This window comes from Gekko japonicus, unplaced genomic scaffold, assembly GCF_001447785.1.
Source record: "Gekko japonicus isolate JY-2015 unplaced genomic scaffold, Gekko_japonicus_V1.1 scaffold246, whole genome shotgun sequence".
Lineage (NCBI taxonomy): Eukaryota > Metazoa > Chordata > Lepidosauria > Squamata > Gekkonidae > Gekko > Gekko japonicus.
The window spans coordinates 722784-741727 of record NW_015162482.1 but is presented as its reverse complement, the minus strand read 5'-3'; the positions used below and the strand labels follow the sequence as shown (position 1 = coordinate 741727).

Below are 18944 nucleotides of genomic sequence, written 5' to 3'. Positions count from 1 at the left end.
TTGCAAACACTGCTAATGGATTCCAAAACTGGTACAATATTAGGAAATTAGTAAGCAGTCTTCTCGATTCAGTTAGGTAGTTGGCTCGAAATGCAACATGATGACTTTTACAGATACAAAGAGGAATTCTTCTTGCTTGGGAACCAACTAGTCCAAAACTAAAATTAAGGTGAAAAGACAAATGGTGCAAAGGAAATAATCTTTAATAATTGTATAACCCCTACGTGTTTTGTGTACAGCTTTGTCAGGGGGAATCTTCCAGATTTTTAAAGTTCCGTTCCTGATACAAAACCATCAACATGTTGGGTCTTCCTCTTTTCCTGCTGCCTTCAACTTGATGTATATCTGAAAGATTCCCCCTGACAAACTGTGACTGACCCAAGGTCACCCAGCTGGCTTCATGTGGAGAAGTGGGGAATCAAACCTGGTTCTCCAGATTAGAGTCTGCCACTGCACCACACCATACTGGCTCTCAAGGAGGAATAAAGGGGGGTAAAGGCCTTCAAAACCAGTCTTGGGAGAGAGGTCTGGAATTAATAAGAAAAAAGGATCTTTGAGATCTTGCTGGAATGAGCAAAATGGGAAATTCAGAAAAATACTCCTTACTGTGCTTAGTCCAAGGGAGAGTGAGTGATTTCTTGTGTGTGTATATGTGTGTTGTGCTGATAAAGGCTCTATCCAGTCCTCACCAACATTATCCTTTGGCCTTTGGAAGTTGTGAAGGTAGGCTTGGGCAAACTTGCAAGCCAAAAGCTGCCCAACAGGCATGGATGAAAGGGTCTCAATGAACACCAATTTTTGTTGCCTGCGAAAACAGAGTTGGAGGGATGCTCAACAACCTGGCAGACCACAACACATGACTAGTGGTTGTCTTTTAATGGGTAGGTCACAAATTGTGCAGGCCTCTGTTAAGCTCAGTTTACAGCAAGTAAGTAAAAGGCAGTGGTTAATTACTGAAAGAACAGGTGCTAAGGATCAGGTTTGTCTGGAAATCATATGCTTTGCCTCTGTGATCTGTCCCTTCCAAGCTCAGATTCATGAGAGCTAGCTGCAGTTACCCAGAGTTAAAAGGAAAATCACCCTGCACATGCTCAGAAGTGCTCTCATTATTGTCTGTGTTTTGGCCTGAGCCCTGCCATTTGAAAGAAAGTTTTGGAGTGGGGTTTTCATTCGAATTCAGCCCTGATTAAAGCTCTGGATGACTCTTGAGAAGAGACAAATTCTCTAATAATCAAGAGGCCAGTGGCAACTTGAAAGGTTAACTAAACTCTTGTTTATTAAAGATATGTTAGTCTCTAAGTAGTCACTGGACTTTTAACATTGTTATTTTTACTGCAACGAAGTAAAATGACCACCACTCCGAACTATTTCTTGTAGATCCTCTAGATGGTGCTACACACATTTGGTTATTATTGGGAGAGAGCTGGAACTCTGTTTCATGGAGATGGAGGAAACTGTTCCCATGAACCACAGAGTCATCAGATGCCAGAAGACTGATTTCTGTTGTGGGAGATCGTAAGCAGCTGTCCCGCTGCTATATAATAAAAACACATGATGCCATCTATTAACAAATGAAACAATGGATGGTTTCAGCCATTCATGTGCCATGTAGTAGAACCTTATAAATTCACTACATAGTTGCTTGAATGATACATAGCCAGGGTTGCCAGCTCTGGGTTGGGAAATACCTGGAGATCTTGGGGGTGGCACCTGGGTGGTGGGGTCTGAGGCAGGGAGGGACCCCAGCAGGGGTATAATGCCTTAGAGTCCACCCTTCAAAGCAGTCATTTTCTCCAGGAGAACTGATCTTGATTGTCTGGAGATCAATTGTAATAGCAGGAGATTTCCAAGTGCCACCTGGAAACTGGCAAGCCTATGTGTAGTTGTTTATAATGTCTATGCATATGGCAGTCAGGCAGGATCCTCTGCTATTCCTGTTTCCATGTGGTTGTATGTGACAGGGTAATGCTCCTATATGAACCTGCTCATTCACTGCGATCATCCTCTGAAGCCTTTCTGTGGGTGGCTCTGCCTTTAGGGACTATGTGGGTGGCACTGGCAGCTAAGGGAAAATTTCTTTGTGCATATGCTGCCTATGTTGTAATTGTTCAAACACTTATAGTGCAGTCCTAAGCAGAGTTACTTTCTTCTGACTCCACAGAAATCAGTAAAAGGGCTGGCCTGTCTGCCAGGCAGAGATAGGTGATTGCCTAGGGTGCCAGAACTGGGGGGTGGCAACAAAAGAATTAGAAGGCCACAAACCCAGGAGTCTGGGGTGCAGGACATAGAGGGAGCCAAATCAGGATCCTCTTAGGTGGGTAGCCATGTTGGTCTGAAGCAACAGAACTAAGTTTGAGTCTTAGTGGCACCTGTAAGACCAACAAAACTGAATTCTGGGTATAAGCTTTCTTGTGCATGCACACTTCATCAGATACATTGAAATAGTTTCCCTCAAGCCTTACATATAGGTAGAGAGAAGGTGGGGGGTTAGTAGCCAGGAAGGGCAAGATGCATAAGTAATTTGGGAATAAAGGCAAGATTAGATTAAAGCAGTTGTTAATGGCAGCAAATTAGCATATAAATACAAAAGTTAACAAACAGATGTGAGAACTAAGTTTGAGTCCAGTGGCACCTTTGAGACCAACAAAATTCAGTCCTGGATATAAGCAAGAATGGAGAGACTTAGCATGTGTAGATGCATGAAAGCTTATACCCAGAATTAAACTTTGTTGGTCTTAAAGGTACCACTGGACTCAAACGTTGTTCTACAGCATCCTCTTATGGTTGTCTACTGTGCCTACTCAGAAGTAAGTCCCAGTATATATTTTAAATAAATTTTATATTTAACTTTTAAAGGGGATACAGAATAAAGAAAAAGGGTAGGGAAAAAGGAATGAAAAATAAAATTACAGAAACATGATACAAAGGGCAATTTTTGCCGATATTAAGTACAATCCTTGGTTAAAATATGTGTATGTATAGAAAAAATGTATGACATGATCGCTTAGAAAACCGCTATAACAAGCTACTCAACTTATTCTACCATTTTCTCATAATATATTTTCATTTTTATCCTACCTTATCAATTGTATACTAAAACATGAATAACTTCTCAGAAACTTTGTATATAATATAGTAGATGACACCCAGCCAGGGCTATTTTTGGGCAGGAACACACAGGATCGGAGTTCCGGGCTGGCTTCAGAGTTGGCCACGCCCACTACAGCCAAAACCTCTGCGTGCGTGGCTACAGAGGGAAGGCCTGGAGAGTGACCCCCCCCCAGCGACTCCAAGGCGGGTGGGCCAGGGGGCCCCCTGGAAGGATTAGGGAGACATTTAAATACCTCCCTGTGCCTTCCCCGGCCCGTCCAAGGGCCAGCTTGCCTGGGCTCCCCACAGCTGCGGGGCACCCAGGCAAACCAAGGGAAGGCAGTTTAATCTGCCTTCCCTTCCCCCCAATGGCTAGCTTGCCCGGGCTCCCTGAAGCCGCGGGGCGCCTGGGCAAGCCAAGGGAAGGCATGGGTGTGTGGCCTAATAGGCGAATGAGCTGTGATGTCAGGGGTGTGGCCTAATATGCTAATGTGTTTCTGCTGTTGGGTGCGGCCTATTATGCTAATGAGTTCCTGCTGGGCTTTTTCTACAAAAAAAAGCCCTGCACCCAGCTATTTCTCTTGATGGACAGCCAGTCGGATGTTGCTCCCATTAATTTAGCCAAGGGACTGGAGGCTGTGGTTGGGTGGTTAAAACAGAGTCCGCTGAAATTGAACCCAGGTAAGACGGAGGTTCTGTTTAGCTGTGTTTGGGTTGCTTGCTCCCTACTCTTGACAGTGTGCTCCTGTTACCAGCACTGACTGTCAAGAATCTGGGCGTGACTGGATGCCACCCAGGTCGTGAAGCTTGCCAAGCTGATGTTCCCCCAAATGTACCGGGTTGGCAACCGGCTCACTACCTGTCTTGCCCCAACCTAACCATGGTAATCCATGCAACGGTCACCTCCAGGATAGACTACTGCAATTTGCTCTATGCAGGCCTACCTGGAAGCTCCAGCTGATCCAGAATGCGGTCACGTGGATCTTCATTGGCTCCCCTTGGATGGCACATATCCAGCCTGTGCTGTGCGAGCTTCACACTGGTTCCCAGTGGAGCACCAGATCAGGTTCAAGGTCTTGGTTTTGACCTTTAAGGTCCTTAGCAGCCAGTGATCCACATACCTTTGGGACCTCCTCTCTCAGTATGTCCCCAGAAGAGCATTACGCTCTGACAATAAGAACCTCCTGGTGGTCCCTGACCCAAGAAAGAGCCAGCTATCCTCAACTTGGCCCAGAGCTTTTTTGTCTCTGTCCCCTGCCTGGTGGAACTCTCTGCCTGAGAATATCCGTGCCTTGCAGGATTTACTACCTTTCCGCAAGGCATGTAAGGCAGAGACATTCCGCCAGGCATTTGGTTGAGGACAGTGACGGGACAGTGTGAAATCCGGCACTCTCATACCCTCCCACCCCCTAAGCGGCCTCTGGGGAAAAAATTATTCTGCCATCTTGGGAAGTGCATTGTTTTAGTTGTTGATATGTTATAGGTATTTTAATTTTAAATTGGATTTTAACTTGTACTATTTATTGCCTTGGTTTTGTTGTAAGCCACCCTGAATCCTGCTTGCAGGGAAGGGCGGCCAAGAAATCTAATTTAATAAATAATAAATAAATAACATAACATAACAGTTTGTTGTAAAAAAATATTCTTAATATTGCATATAAAAACTGTTGTATAATATAGACCATTCAAATATATAACTACAAAGACTGATTACAGTAAGCATAGGAAACTCACCAGTTGTTTTCAAATCCATCTTTTGGTCTTCGAGTAATATAGTTTGTCAGTTTTGCCATGGCTGCATATACTTGCATTTTGTCTACCCAGTTCTCAAGAGTTGAAGTCCCAGTATATTCAATGGGATTTACCCTAAGGAAAGCATGTTTAGGATTGCAGCCCTTGGAATGAGACAGCTGATGCTTCATGTATATATGTGTGATGAATGTGGGGGCATGAAGTCATAGTCTGCCTTAAGGTGCTTTGGGTCGGCCCTGATCAATGAGCTTAGAATATAACTCTACTCAGGATTGTACTATTAGTCTTGGATTGCTGTTGTAGTATGAGTCACTTGCTCCACCACATGGTCAGTCACTAGAGACAGTCAGCTCTCCACACACGTTCATCTCACCACACGGTGGCTCTAACTGCCCATGTTGCAAATGGTTGCTGGAACCCATCATGTTCTTGGGTCGCATTACAAGCTGCACTTTCACAGCGGCACACAGCAGTGCTCGCTCATCCTTCCAGGGTGGGTAAAAGAAGAAGCTGTTTATTTCCAAGACTGTTTTTTCCTGCCATATCAAATACCCCTCATTCAGTCTGGAGTTTCAGTTCTTCCAATGTACCTCAGAAGAGGATGAAACTTGATAGAACATTTACAGCAACTAGAAATTAAAATATGTTTCTAAAAATACTAGATGTTCAAAACTAAACGTTACGATAGCTTGGATGACTGATTTACAGTTCCACTGTCAATTTATCCCACCTAGGTATGCAATCTGTATTGAAACCTCATACATCAAACTGTTTTTATCTCTACTGTGCCCATCTGCAAGACGGTCAGGGTACAAAAATCTTTCAGAGTAATGCCTTTGGCTAATCTATCTCAATTGATCTCTCATGCTTTCTGCACACCAACTGCTCTTTGGAACTTGATCCTCTGACAATAGTTACCTCTTCAGAGTACTTGTTCAGCATGTACCTTATTCTTTCTAACTGGCCTCAGATTTTATTTCCATGTTTTAATGGTTCCTGCAAAAGAGAAAGGAAATGTGACCTTGGTTTGTAGGAATATAGAGGAGCAGCAATAGAAGTTCAGTGCAATCCTACGCAGAGTAACTCCACTGTAAACCCATTGGTTACAGTGCGTTTAGACTGGTGTAACTTTGTATAGGATTGCATTGCTAGAAATGCAGATAAATAAATCATAACTAGCAATACACTGAATTACAACAGAGGATGCCCATAGCACTTTCATACTAATTAGAAGCTTATCATAAGGGCACTTGCCTTATTAAATATCAAACAGCAAATAGTTTGCACACCTACGGTAGAAACCAGGAGGAAGCTCAGGGAAGGATGATTGTGCAAGGAGTGTTCCTATGGCCCAAATGAATTAAAGTGCAAGTAATTAGTTTCTTCATTCTGGCATAGATTGGGCAAGCCTTTGCAATACAGATTGACTAGCATAATATGCATGTTCTTGAGCAAAAGGAGAACAACAAATATCTCAGAGGGGGAATGGTTGTCACCAGTGTTCCCTCTAAGCTGAGTTAGTATGAGCTGGATCACAGTTTTTTAGCCTCTGGCTCACACATTTTTGTCTTAGCTCAGGGAGGATGGCTCCAGAGCAAACTAATTTATGCAGTAGCTAAATTGCTCGCTTACAATGCCGGTAGCTCACAAAGTAGAATTTTTGCTCACAAGACTCCACAGTTTAGAGGGAGCATTGGTTGCCACAGCCTGTAGTTAAGATGAGAAGGAGCAGAGGTGGATGCATGGACCTCTGCTTCATTTGCCCAGATAAGATCTGCTCGAATTTTAGCAGATAGACAAGGATTTCTTCTTTCTGGCATTCACATTGTGGTATTCCTTGCCAAGGGAAGCCTTGACTGGCCACCTCTATGAAAGTACTTTGCTACCGGACCAAATGTAGAGTCCTTTTTTGTTCTGAAAGAGCTGGTGGTTAATACCACCAATGATTATTTTTATTTAGTTACTTCATTAGTTACCCTGCATTGCTTCCCAGTGGAGACCCAAAACAACGTTTATCATTCTATCCTCTGCCATTTTACCCTCACAACAGCAGCAACCCTGTGAGATTGGTTAGACTGAAAACGAGGGACTGACTGAAGGTCATCCTGCAGGCTTCCATAGCAGAGTGGGGATCCAAACCTGGGTCCTAGTTCAGCACTTAAACCCAGGGGTTATTTCCTGCAGGAGCGCACAGGAGCGGAGCTCCGGCAGTAAAGAGCCCAGGGGGCGGGCACATGCAACAAACCCCACCCCCTGTACCCAGCAGCCCCGGTTCACGAGGAGCAAGAAGCAGCCAGGTAAGTTGCAGTGGGTGTTGCCTTCTGACACACTTCCAGTGATGTCAGGGGGTGTGGCATAGGCAAATTAGTTATGCTAATGAGCTCCTGCACTTCTTGTTTTACGAAATAACCCCTGCTTAAACCCATGACACCACACTGGCTGTCAACAATGTCATCGGACTTTTTGTTGGCGACTCAGATTTTCTAAAGTTGTGGTGGTCTTATTATTGCTGGTTTTCTTTAGTTGTTTGTTTTAGTTCTGCATTTGGTAAATGTTTATATCCCTTTGTTGTACTGTTAAGATTGTGTACTGTTTATGGATGAGATTTTTTTGTAAAATAGTCTTTTTGTTAATGTTTTAAAATTGAACAGAACAAAGCAGTAATCTCAAGGAAAATTTAAAGGACAATATAGTAAGAAATACATAACAAACAAGAGGAAGAGAACTGTAACAATACAGTTAACCATAAATAACGGTATAGTAGGCAACAATGGATTAATTGGAGGGTTATAGTATGCTAACTATAAGAAAGGAGTAATGTGGTGTAGATCTCAGTGAGCACATGCAGAGTCATGACTAGGCATTGTAAAGGTAAAGGTAAAGGTTCCCTTGCTCGAAAGCCAGTCGAATCCGACTCTAGGGTTGCGGTGCTCATCTCCGTTTCAACGCCGAAGAGCCAGCGCTGTCCGAAGACGTTTACGTGGTCATGTGGCCGGCATGACTAAACACCAAGGCGCACGGAACGCTGTTACCTTCCCACCGAAGTGGTCCCTATTTATCTACTTGCAATTTCTTGCTTTCGAACTGCTAGGTTGGCAGGAGCTGGAACTAGAGACAGGAGCTCACCCTGTCTTGCGGCACCCGGGTCTTGAACCGCTGAACTACTGACCTTCCACAGCCTGCAGTTCAGCGTCTTAACCACTTGAGCCACCGCAGCTCCGTTAGGCATTGTAAGAGATAGACTAAATTAGAAGCTAAAGATACAGCAATTTCAGATATGTAGAACTGTGAGGTTGGAGGTCAGTTTTTGAGATGAATTCCATAAACGGGAACCATTTCTCCATGAAATTGGAGATTTTAGGACAGAGCTCTGATTGTTGTAATCTTTTCCATGATGAAATGATCCCAGACTTTGTTATACCAGCAGGAACGTGTGGGAGCCTGACTAGATTTCCAGGTGGAGGCGATCGATGATTTAGCAGCTACAAGGAGACTGATGATTAAGCCTCGTTAGATTTTTGGAATGTCATTACAATTCCAGAGGTCTAGAAAAAGTAAGGTTGGGGTAAGTGGAATTGTATAGCCCATGATTAGATGTATCTGAGAAAGGACATTGTGCCAAAATTTCTCTATATGTTTACAGCGCCACCAGCAATGTGCAAAGGATCCCACTTTTCTAAATTTCTTCCAGCACAATGGAAAATGGGAGGATGATATCTTAGATTGTTTCTCAGGTGTAAGGTAAACAACGGGTGATAATCTTGTATGATTGCAATTTAGTTGAGAAGACAGGTGAAGACAGCAGCCTAGAAGACCAGACACGGGACCACCGAGCATCGGTAAAGGTAGTATCACAATCTTTTTGCCAACAAAGTTGATGCCCTAGAGGTTTGTCACCATGTAAGCGAATCAGTGTGTCATATATTGTGGTGATTACACTTTTGGAGCTATGGTCCGTGGATCCAATAAGTTTTTCAAAGGGAGTAATTGGTGCTCTCAGGATTTGCAAAGTGTCAAGGTGCTGCATCATATGATTCATTTGAAGATAAAGAAACCAAGGAACGTCATGATCTATTTTTTTGTTCCAGTGTCAGTTTTGGTAGCAAACTGTCCCGAGATGAGATGTCCACTAGGCGGGACGCATTGGCGCATCTCCAGATGTTGGCCATCGGTGTGCTATTCCCTGGAGGAAACCAGGGTTGAAATAAAAATGAAGAAAATCTAGAGCACTTTGGGACTGGTTTTGACCTGCAAGAGTCCTAGTTCAAGATAGTCGCTAGGATCATATTATGTTTAATTGATGTTGGACGGGCTCGAGAATCTGACCATATGGCTTCTTGTATTGTTAAGGGAGATAAGAGAAGAATGAATGCTTTGATCCAATCAATTTGGGCACCGTCGCATAGTATTTTGATTATAGGAATCAGCAGTGTCATCTTATAGTAAGTTGCCAAGTCCAGATAGTTTAAGCCACACTGTGAGGTGCATCTTCTAAGTGCCTGAAAGCTTGTTCTCAGTCTTTTGTACTGCCAGAGAAAAGAATTCAGGAATGATTGCCATGTTTTAAGTGTTTCAGGAGGTATTCCAACGGGAATTGTGTGAAAGAGGAACAGTTTGGGGAAGACAAATGACTTGATAAGATGCAGTCTATCCAGGAAAGAAAGTGAAAGTTTGTCCCATTTTCATAGGATAGATATTATTTCTTGAAACTTGGTTTGATGGTTTACTTTCAACAGATCACTTAGGTTGTTGGGTATGCAAATCCCCAGATAAGGAAGTGTGGTATCAGTCCATTGAAAGCTGTAGCAGCAGCGAAGGCCTGATTCAATTTCTGGTGAGAGGTTGAAGGGCATAATACATGACTTAGACTGATTAATATTTCAAACCTGAAACTAGTCTAAAAGTTGAGAGAACATTTTGCAGATGTTTCAGGGAGTCCTCTGGCTTAGCTAGGTATAGAAGTATGTCATCTGCGAAAAGGCTTATCTTAAAGGTATGTGATCCTATAAAGATGCCTTGAATGTTATGATTGTGACGAATCATGGATTAGATTTTTGTGCGTATTTTAATATTTTCATTGAGGTGAAGTTATATTTTCAAATTGCCTTCTACTTTTGGGCAGAGAAACCATTTTTAAAATGTTGTAACAAACCAAATAAAGCACATGAGATCTCTGTGTCCTCCTAGCTGGTGCCGTGCACAGCCAGGGTGGGCATCTAACTGGGACCGTGTGGACTTGCCAAGCTCTTGTTATGATGCAGAAAACATCCTTCCCTCCACTTCTCTCCCAGGAGAATTAAGAAGCATGAAAACGAAAGAGCTGCAGTTCTTTTTTTCCTGAAGGAAGAGGCAAATTTCTCACCTTCCAAGCCTTGACACTTAAGTCCATCCAATAATAAATAAACACTTCTTAGTCCAGTGCTAACAAAATATAATGCTTCTCCTACGGCCCTAAGCTATTCAGCCTTCAGCATTAGCACTTATATAACAACACAACTAGATGAAGGTTAAAGTGCCAAAGCAGAGTTACAGCTGAACATCAAGAAGACCACTGAGAAATTACACAATTTTAAGGTTCACAATGAAGAAACTGAAATTGTTAAAGGTTTTCTATTCGTTGTCTCAATCATCAACTGAAAGGGAGACTGCAACCAAGAACTCAAAAGGATACTGAGACTTGGAATGGCAGCCACAAAGGAACTAAAAATATTTTAAGTGTAATGGAGTGACCCTGTTCAATGTAATCCATACTTCAGAATCTTTAGATACTGGCCAGATTAAAAAACAATAATTATTTGTTAAGCAAAAAACCTGGCAAAATTCCCCAAGATCCTTAAAATTTTTAGCTTGGAGAGTAAGAGAAAAACAATCACGTAAAATCATTACATCAGACTCCCTGGGTCATTTACATAGTAGGCCAGTTGATATTGTTAGAATTTTTGCTGTTTAGTATAAATGGCTGTACAAAACAAGTAATCCTGACATTGCTAATATCATAGCTTATTTAAAATCAAATACTTTTGTAAAAACATTGCTCCACCTCATCAACATTATATGGAACAAGATTTCACTACCCAAGAAATATTAGAGAGAATCAAAGTTCTAAAAAGTGATAAATCTCTGGGCACAGATGGCATGCTGGCTGAGTTCTACAAGAGATGCTCTACTGTACCTTCAAGACCTCTGATGAGGTGTGTAACTCCATTTTAGAACATGGCAGTATGTCCCCCTCTTGGGTCAGAAGCAGTTTTAACAATTATTCCCAAACCAGGCAAGGACTCAAAATTCCAGCTTCCTATAGACCAATCAAACCCTTCAACTAAGATGCCAAGATTTTCACAACAGTTATGGCACATAGATTAAACCAATTTATAGTACAGTATTTTCACAAAGACCAAGCCGGATTCATGACAGCCAGACAATTAACCAACAACATAAGGAAAACTCTAAATATAATCCAATATTGTTCCAACAATAAGATTAAGGCACCCCTATTCGATTTGGACGTGGAAAAAGCATTCGATAACCTAGGACCAACATACAAACTTTATTTATTTATTTATTTATTTATTTATTTATTATTTGCATTTATAGCCCACCCATCTCACAAGTGGGCTCAGGGCAGGTAACATCATGTCAATAATACAATAAATGCAGTTTAAAATTTAAAGCACAGTAATAGACATGAAAAACAAGGTCACAGTTTGAACAAAGTCAACTGGCTGTGAGAGGTTCCCTGGCATATTGTTTGGGTTGGTAGGTGGGTGACAACAACCTCAGGGAGGCCATACATGGATGCCTGCTGTCTCAGCCAAAAGCTCTGTCTTGCAGGCCCTGCGGAACTGCTCTGTCTTGCAGGCCCTGCGGAACTGAAGATCCTACAGGGACCTGATCTCAACAGGAAGAATGTTCCACCAGGTAGGGGCCAGGGCAGAAAAAGCCCTGGCCCTGGTCAAGGCAAGACGGACGTCCTTCAGATCATGGACAACCAGGAGATGTTGATCCATAGAGGGTAACACTCTTCGGGGCATATACAGAAAGAGGCGGTCCCTCAGATATGTTGGTCCCAGGCCGTGTAAGGCTTTAAAGGTTATTACCAACACCTTGAAGTGAATCCTGAAGTCAACCAGCAACCAATACAGTTGGTGGAGTGCCTGCCGAATGTGAACCCACATAGGCATTGACGTAGCGTTGACCAGCTGTAATTTCCGGGTTGCCTCAAGGGTAAACCTACGTTGAGCAAATTGCCATAATCAAGCCTGGAAGTGACCTTTGCATGGATCACTATAGTTAAATCCCGAGGGAAGAGATAGGGTCTCAGCAGCCTAATCTGCCTAAGATGGAAAAATGCAGATCTGGCAACTGCAGTAGCCTCGGCCTCCATAGAAAGAGGGGCACCCAGTGTTACTCCCAAGCTCCTCACTTTCTGGGTCGGCACCAAAGGTGCCCCTTCTAGCATGAAGAGTCTGATACCCACACCCATTCCCCCCTGACCCAGGTACAGGACCTCCATCCTCAATGGATTTAACTTCAACTGGCTTACCATCCAGCCACAGCATCCAAAGCCTTGGTCAGAATGTCAGGGGCGGAAGATGGATGGCCATCCATTAACAGATAGAGCTGGGTGTCATTGGCATATTGATGGCAACCCAGAGCATCATCTATAGGTTTTGGTACTGAATTTCTCTGAGCAGTACATACTCTTTACTCTGCACTTAAAGCATATGTCAAGTCCAATGAACTGAAATCTGATATCTTCAAGCTCACGAGAGGCACCCAATAGGGTTGCCCCCGTCTCCTCTTCTCTTCGCATTGGCTGTTGAGCCTCTAGCATAAGCAATTTGTTCCACAAATCTAATAAAAGGAGTAACTATTGGTGACACAGAATATAAACTGATTATGTCTGCAGATGACTTAACATTTATCTTACAGACCCGGAATAGTCATTGATACATCTCCAAACACTACCCTTGGTGTTTAGCCAGGTGTCAGGACTCAAAATTAATCAAACAAAAACAGAACTTTATTCATTAAATTTGTCTCCCAACACAATAATGACTATTAAAAATATTTTAAATTCCATTGGACTTCTTCAACATGGTGTTACTTGGAAGTTAATATTCCATTAAATCTAAAGGATCTCTGGAAACATAATCACATTAAATTGCATCAAGAGATGAAAACAAGTTTACAACATTGGCATCAGTTAAGGTTATTTTAGACAGATAGATTGAATCTAATTATTTCGTCTTTCCCAAATTTCTTTTTTACTTTAGGGCACTACCCATTATGATTCCTAACAAACTTATGGCAACATTGAAAAAAAATTACACAAATTTTTATGGGCATACAAAAAGCCCATAATTAAACTAAGCATTTTACACAGGCCATTTAATTTAGGATACCAGGCTTTGCCTGATTTAAAACTATATTACATAGTGACAAACTTAGCAAATATAACTCAGATATTGAGTGGAAAAAAAGAGGCAGATTGGATTAAAATTGAAGCAGAGTATACTTAGCCCAAACCTCTCCAAGACGCTGTATGGACCACTTCAAAATTTAGATCAACACACATTAAATTCAATCCGTTTCTCCTGAATTCTATTTCTATATGGGACACAGAAAGAAAGAAATTAGCTCCAGAAATATCACCATTATCTTCATTTATATATCAAAACTGGTTTAAACCTGGAGAAGAGCCTAATTATGCTAAACCATGGAGAAAAACTAAGTTGACAAGAATACTGGATCTTACACAAAAAGGATGTCTTTCAGAGAACACACAATTAGGCTGCGGTCATATTGGAGGCTTTGTGCGATCTGGCCACACCTCTATTTGCGATGGTTTAAATAGTTGCAGGAGGTTTTGATCAGACAGCCCACCCTGAACTGGCTTCATTGTGTACTTGCCCCATGGTCCATCGTTCAGATTGTTGTGGCATTTTTTTTGTCTTTCACCTGTGCGCATAAGCGTGTATCCAAAGCTCCAGCTCCTTTCTGACAGCTCCACAATCTCTCTGCCAAGTAGTTGGGCCCCTCTCAGCCTCCTTCCCTTTGTCTCTCTTCCATGGAATACATGGGGTGGTGGTGTAAAGTTCAGATTTACATGAGAGTAGTCCCATTGACTTTTGAATTTACCCTTGTGTCAATCATGGGATGCTCTCAGACTCTGACAAAGAAAACAGAAGAGAGGGTTTGGGGGGGCAGAGGTCATTTCGGGGGGGAAGGGGGGGGAACGCAGTCCCCCGGGGTGAGGTCCAGGGGGTGGGGCACATGACGAAGCCCCGCCCCCTGCTTCCGGCCACCCCGCTTCCAGCCCTAATTCAGCCAGGAGGAGGCAGGAGAAGAGGGAGGGTAAGTTGCTTCCTCCCCGCCTCTCCCCACCCCTGCCTGCCTGGGGCCAGGGAGGGCCTTGGCAGGGCTTCCTCGCACTCCCGCTGGCCTTGCAGGTCCACCGCCGGGCCCCTGATGTCAGGGGGTGTGGCATATGCTAATGAGTTATGCTAATGAGTTCCCCTAGCTCTTTTTCTACAAAATGACCCCTGTGGGGGGGAATTTGTCCCTCGAAAACAACTCCCCCGGGGACTCCTGATTCAGAATGACTACTTGGCCACAGTGATTGACAATGCCAGGGGCGATTATGTGCTTGTACAAAAGGAGGCGGAAATGGAAGAGAAGGTTCAGACTTCCCAAACAGCTTGATTTCGCAAGAGGGGAGTCCAGACAACTAGAAATGCAGAGTGGAAGCACTGGCATCCCTAAATACCGGACCTTCCCGGCACCTGATTACTCCACTTCTAAAGCGAGGCAAAGCGGGGTGCCAACAACTGGGGCACAGAAGGTAGATATTGTGATCTGATTGTGCTCTTTAAATCTGCAAAGGTAATGCAGCTATTTCAGCGTGCACTGCTCATGTGACCGTAGCCTTAGAGACCAAATTAGGTACAAAATTACATTGGTTTCAGTACCTTCAATTTAAACATATGCTAAAACTCTCTAAAATCAGGGAATCGGCATCTAGAACATATACTGAATTTGAACTACTTCTTAAAGTTGTGTCAACATTGCAGAAGGATATTATTTCAAAAATTTATGGAATTTTACTAAATGCCAATATTTTAGTACCACTCACAAATCAGACTAAATGGCAAACTGAATGTTCCTTAGATCTTACTAAGGCTCATTGCACAAAAATCTGGAATTCTTCTATCTTCGCTTCAAAAGCTACAAATGCTAGACTGACTTTTTTCAAAATGGTCACATGTTGGTACATCACCTCACCCCTTCGAAGTTGCATCAAATTAATGCTGGAAAATCTAGTAAGTGTTGGAAGCAATGTGGAGAAACTGGCTCCAACATATATTGCTGGTGGAGCTGTGTGGTTATTTCTAACTTTTGGCAACAGGTCATATTCTATATACAGCTGATTACTGGGCACACCGTAATGCTATGACCTGAATATGTTCTGCTTCATCTCTGGGTCGATCCCTCTACTTTATGTTCTGCCAAAGACCTGATGAATACAATGCTAATTGCAGCTAAATTAGCAATAGCGTCAGAGTGGAAAGAGGAAAACGGTCCCACAATTAAGCTCTGGTTTGCCAAATCATGGGACTGCTATCTCATGGAACAATTAACAGACCAGATAGTGCAATCAGAATGCAAAGATTATCAGTCCTATTTTGCAATGAGATGGTTTCCAATTTTGGAGGTTATTTCAAAATATGTGTTGTATATTAACATAGACCGCGAACGTGGTCGGAGCTTTTACACGTGGCCATGCGAATAGGGGAAGCTTCGCATCAGGAAACAATGCTGAGCACAGATCCTAGAAGGAACATATCAGACGGCTCGGATTGAGGAAAGCTCCGAATGGATTGGGTGTATCAGTATAGCTCTATCACTGGGAGTGGGGTGTGGTTTGTTGGGTGATTTAAGTCAGTCCTCGGACTGACCACCTTGAGTTCGTACTTCAAATAAACTTATGAGCTGATTTCACTACAATGTGTCTCGAACCCAGTACTTTATAGTATGAGATTCTTCTTGCAAAATTAACTCCAATAGACTTACTTCTTTCATAATAAAATTTAGTTAATCTTGTGTCAGATATGGTATTCTGTACAGATCATATATATTTGTATATTTATATTTATAATATTTATATATATTTATAAATCATGGATTCCTTGTGAATGGCATAAGAGATTTAAGTCTCAGTATGTTCAAATTCTTTTTGTTTGAGCTTGTATTCTGATATGTACTGTTCACCAAGTTTATATGTTGTTTAAGTTTTGTTGAATGGTTACTGTTATATTTTTGTGCAAATTGAAAATATTAATTTTTAAAAGTATTAACACGATGGTATTCCCCATTACCATGCATGGATGTGAAAACTGTACAGTGAACAAAGCTGGCAGGAAGAAAGTTGATTAATCTGAACTGTAGTGCTGGAGGAGAGTTTTACTGACCACCAAAAAACTTCCAACAAATAAGTGGGTTCTTGATCAAATCAAGCTTGAATTCTCCCCAGAAGCTATCGATTTCTAAATGACTAAACTGAGCTCATCATATTTTGGTCATACAGTGAGAAGACAAAACTCACTCACTGGAACAGACAATACTGCTAGGAAAAGTTGAAAGCAGAAGAAAAAGAGGAAACCGCAACATGTTGATGTTTTGGCTCCATAAAGGAGGCCAGGGCCCTCAGTTTGCAAGACCTGACCAAGGCTGTAAAGGAGGGTTGTCAGCTCCAGGTTGGAAAATACCCGAAGATTTTGGAGGGCGGGGTTTGGGGAAGTGCGAGACTTCAATGGGGTATAACACCATATAAAGCCCACTTTCCAAAGTGGCCATTTTCTCCAGATGAACTGATCTCTGTTGCGTGGACGGCAACTGTAAAAGCGGGAGATCTCCAGCCACCACCTGGAGGCTGGCAACGCTATTCTAAAGGACATTTAGGCGGTTTAGCTCTGCCGTTGATAAAGGAGACAGTAGCCGCAGTCTGAGTAGCCAATTAAACCTTTCCCCTCATTTGTTTTAAATGAGAAGCCGGCCGCAACAAAGCACTTGAATCCCAGGGAAGAAAAAACGCGCCCAGGTCCCTACTTGAATGCAGGCAGCGCGGAGGCCGTTCAAGAAATAAAGAACGCTGCACTCAGCCAATCAGATTGAGGGGCTGGTCTCCCGAGCGAGCCAATGAGAAGAGAATCACTTCGCCCTTGGCCAGCCAATCGGCGCTTTCTCTGGAAGGACTGCGAAGGTGTACGCGCTTCCCTTTCCTTTGCTGGCCGCTGGCGAAGAGAGAAGGGGGTCGTAGTCGGCTGGTGCGCGGGCGTCTCCTTGCGAATGGAACGCGGCGCTGTTCCGGCGGCGGATGCCTGTTTGTGACGGGGCTGGAACGCTGAAGCGGTTCAAAAGTTGCGCTCAGAACGGAGAGGGAAACGGCCCGCCGCTCCCTTCCAGTGTGGCTCCCGCATTGGGGCTCGGGGATCTTCTGTCGCTGCTTCCCCAGGCGCCGCTGCCCACCCTTTTCACCTTCAGCCATGCTGACCAGAGAATGGACTCGGGGGAGGAGTACGATGTGTTGTCGGTGCGGGAGCAGCTCTTTCACGAGAGGGTCCGGGAATGCATCGTGAGTGCCGGCGGGAGGGTGAGAGCGGGCTGGCGGACGGTGTGTGTGTTGCGTTGTTTTGAGGGGAGAGAGAGAGTGTGTAAATGGGAGGGCTGACCCGGCTTGGTGACCTGGTTCGGGATGAGTGATGGCCAAAGACTTCGGGAAGGGCTGCAGCAACAAGTCTGGTGAGATTTCTTTAGCCTCGTCCCGGGCTGGCGTGCAGTATCGACGGGGTCTGGGTGGGCGGTCGGTGAGAACACGATTCGTTTACAGCAGTCGCCGTAAACTGCTTGGTTTGTCTTAAAACTTCGGCATCGCCTTTCTTCGGGCAAAGTGTCGAGTGAAGGCGGTTTGCTGGTAGGTAAACTGACGAGTAACTGGTTTTGTTGTTCAGTCGCACAGTCGAGTCCGACTCTTCGCGACCCCATGGACCAGATCACGCCAGGCCTTCCGGTCTTCCGCCGTCCTCTGAAGTTTGCTCAATTTCATGTTCGTTGCATCGATGACACTGTCTAACCATCTCATCCTTTGCCGTCCCTGTCTTCTTCGACCTTCAATCTTTCCCAGCATCAGGGTCTTCTCCAGTGAGTGCTCCCGTCTCATTGGGTGGCCAAAGTATTTGAGCTTCAGTTCCATTATCTGGCCTTCCAGGGAACAGTCAGGGTTGATTTCTTTGAGGATTGACTGATTTGATTTTCTTGCAGTCCGAGGGACTCTCAAGAGTCTTCTCCAGCACCATAGTTCAAAAGAATCTATTCTTTGGCGCTCGGCCTTCCTTATAGTCCAACTCTCGCAGCCATACATGACTACTGGGAATATCATTGCTTTGACCATGCGGGCATAAGCCCCCCTCTCCCTGGGTGCAGAGGCCCCAATCTGGGTGTGCTGTGCACTCGCATACCTGGGAATTCAATCCCAAAACCAGCGACAGAATCCTTGGTAGGTGGGGAATGACCCATAAATAGTGTGGCCGACTGGTAGAATCCTGTTTCTCTGGCACCATAAATGTAGGTTGATCTATACAGAATATTATAATAAGAAACTAAGTGGGTTCCTTTGTGGTTCCTGTCATGAAGGTCTTAAAATCTACCTGCTTTTCTATAATGTGTGTTCACCAAGCTGAATGCAGGAAAAAGCCCATGGCTTTTCTTCAGACCAAATTCTTCAGACCAAAAAAATCTTTTTAATAGCTGAGCATATCTTCCAGGCTGACATTCTAAAGCAAGAGGTCCCAAACATAGGCGTAGAGTTCAGGGGGGCGGAGGGGCGGGAGCTACCTCCAAAATTTTCCGGGGGGGTCTCAGCCTCCCCCGGGGCTTGAAGAGAAGCCTTTTCATTCCGCCGTCTGTAGACCTGAGGGACCGCGATCCCTTCCCTGTGCCTATTCCGAGTCCCGCAGACCGAGATCGGCCTCCCCTGCGCAAAACCTCCTCCGCCAAACCAAACTCCCTCCCTCCCTCCCTCCTTCCCTCCCTCCCTCCTTCCC

General features: G+C 43.8%; 1 protein-coding gene across 2 annotated transcripts in view; it reads left to right on the top strand.

Annotated features, from left to right (window-relative positions):
• The first annotated feature begins 17139 nt into the window (after positions 1-17139).
• The window catches only part of LMBR1L (limb development membrane protein 1-like), a 50009-nt gene continuing 48204 nt past the window's right edge, over positions 17140-18944 (top strand). For both annotated transcript variants that reach the window (XM_015405885.1, XM_015405884.1), the window contains exon 1: positions 17140-17476. In XM_015405885.1, coding sequence (XP_015261371.1) covers positions 17219-17476 — 258 coding nt within the window. In that variant the 5' untranslated portion in view covers positions 17140-17218. The remainder of the gene's footprint in view (positions 17477-18944) is intronic.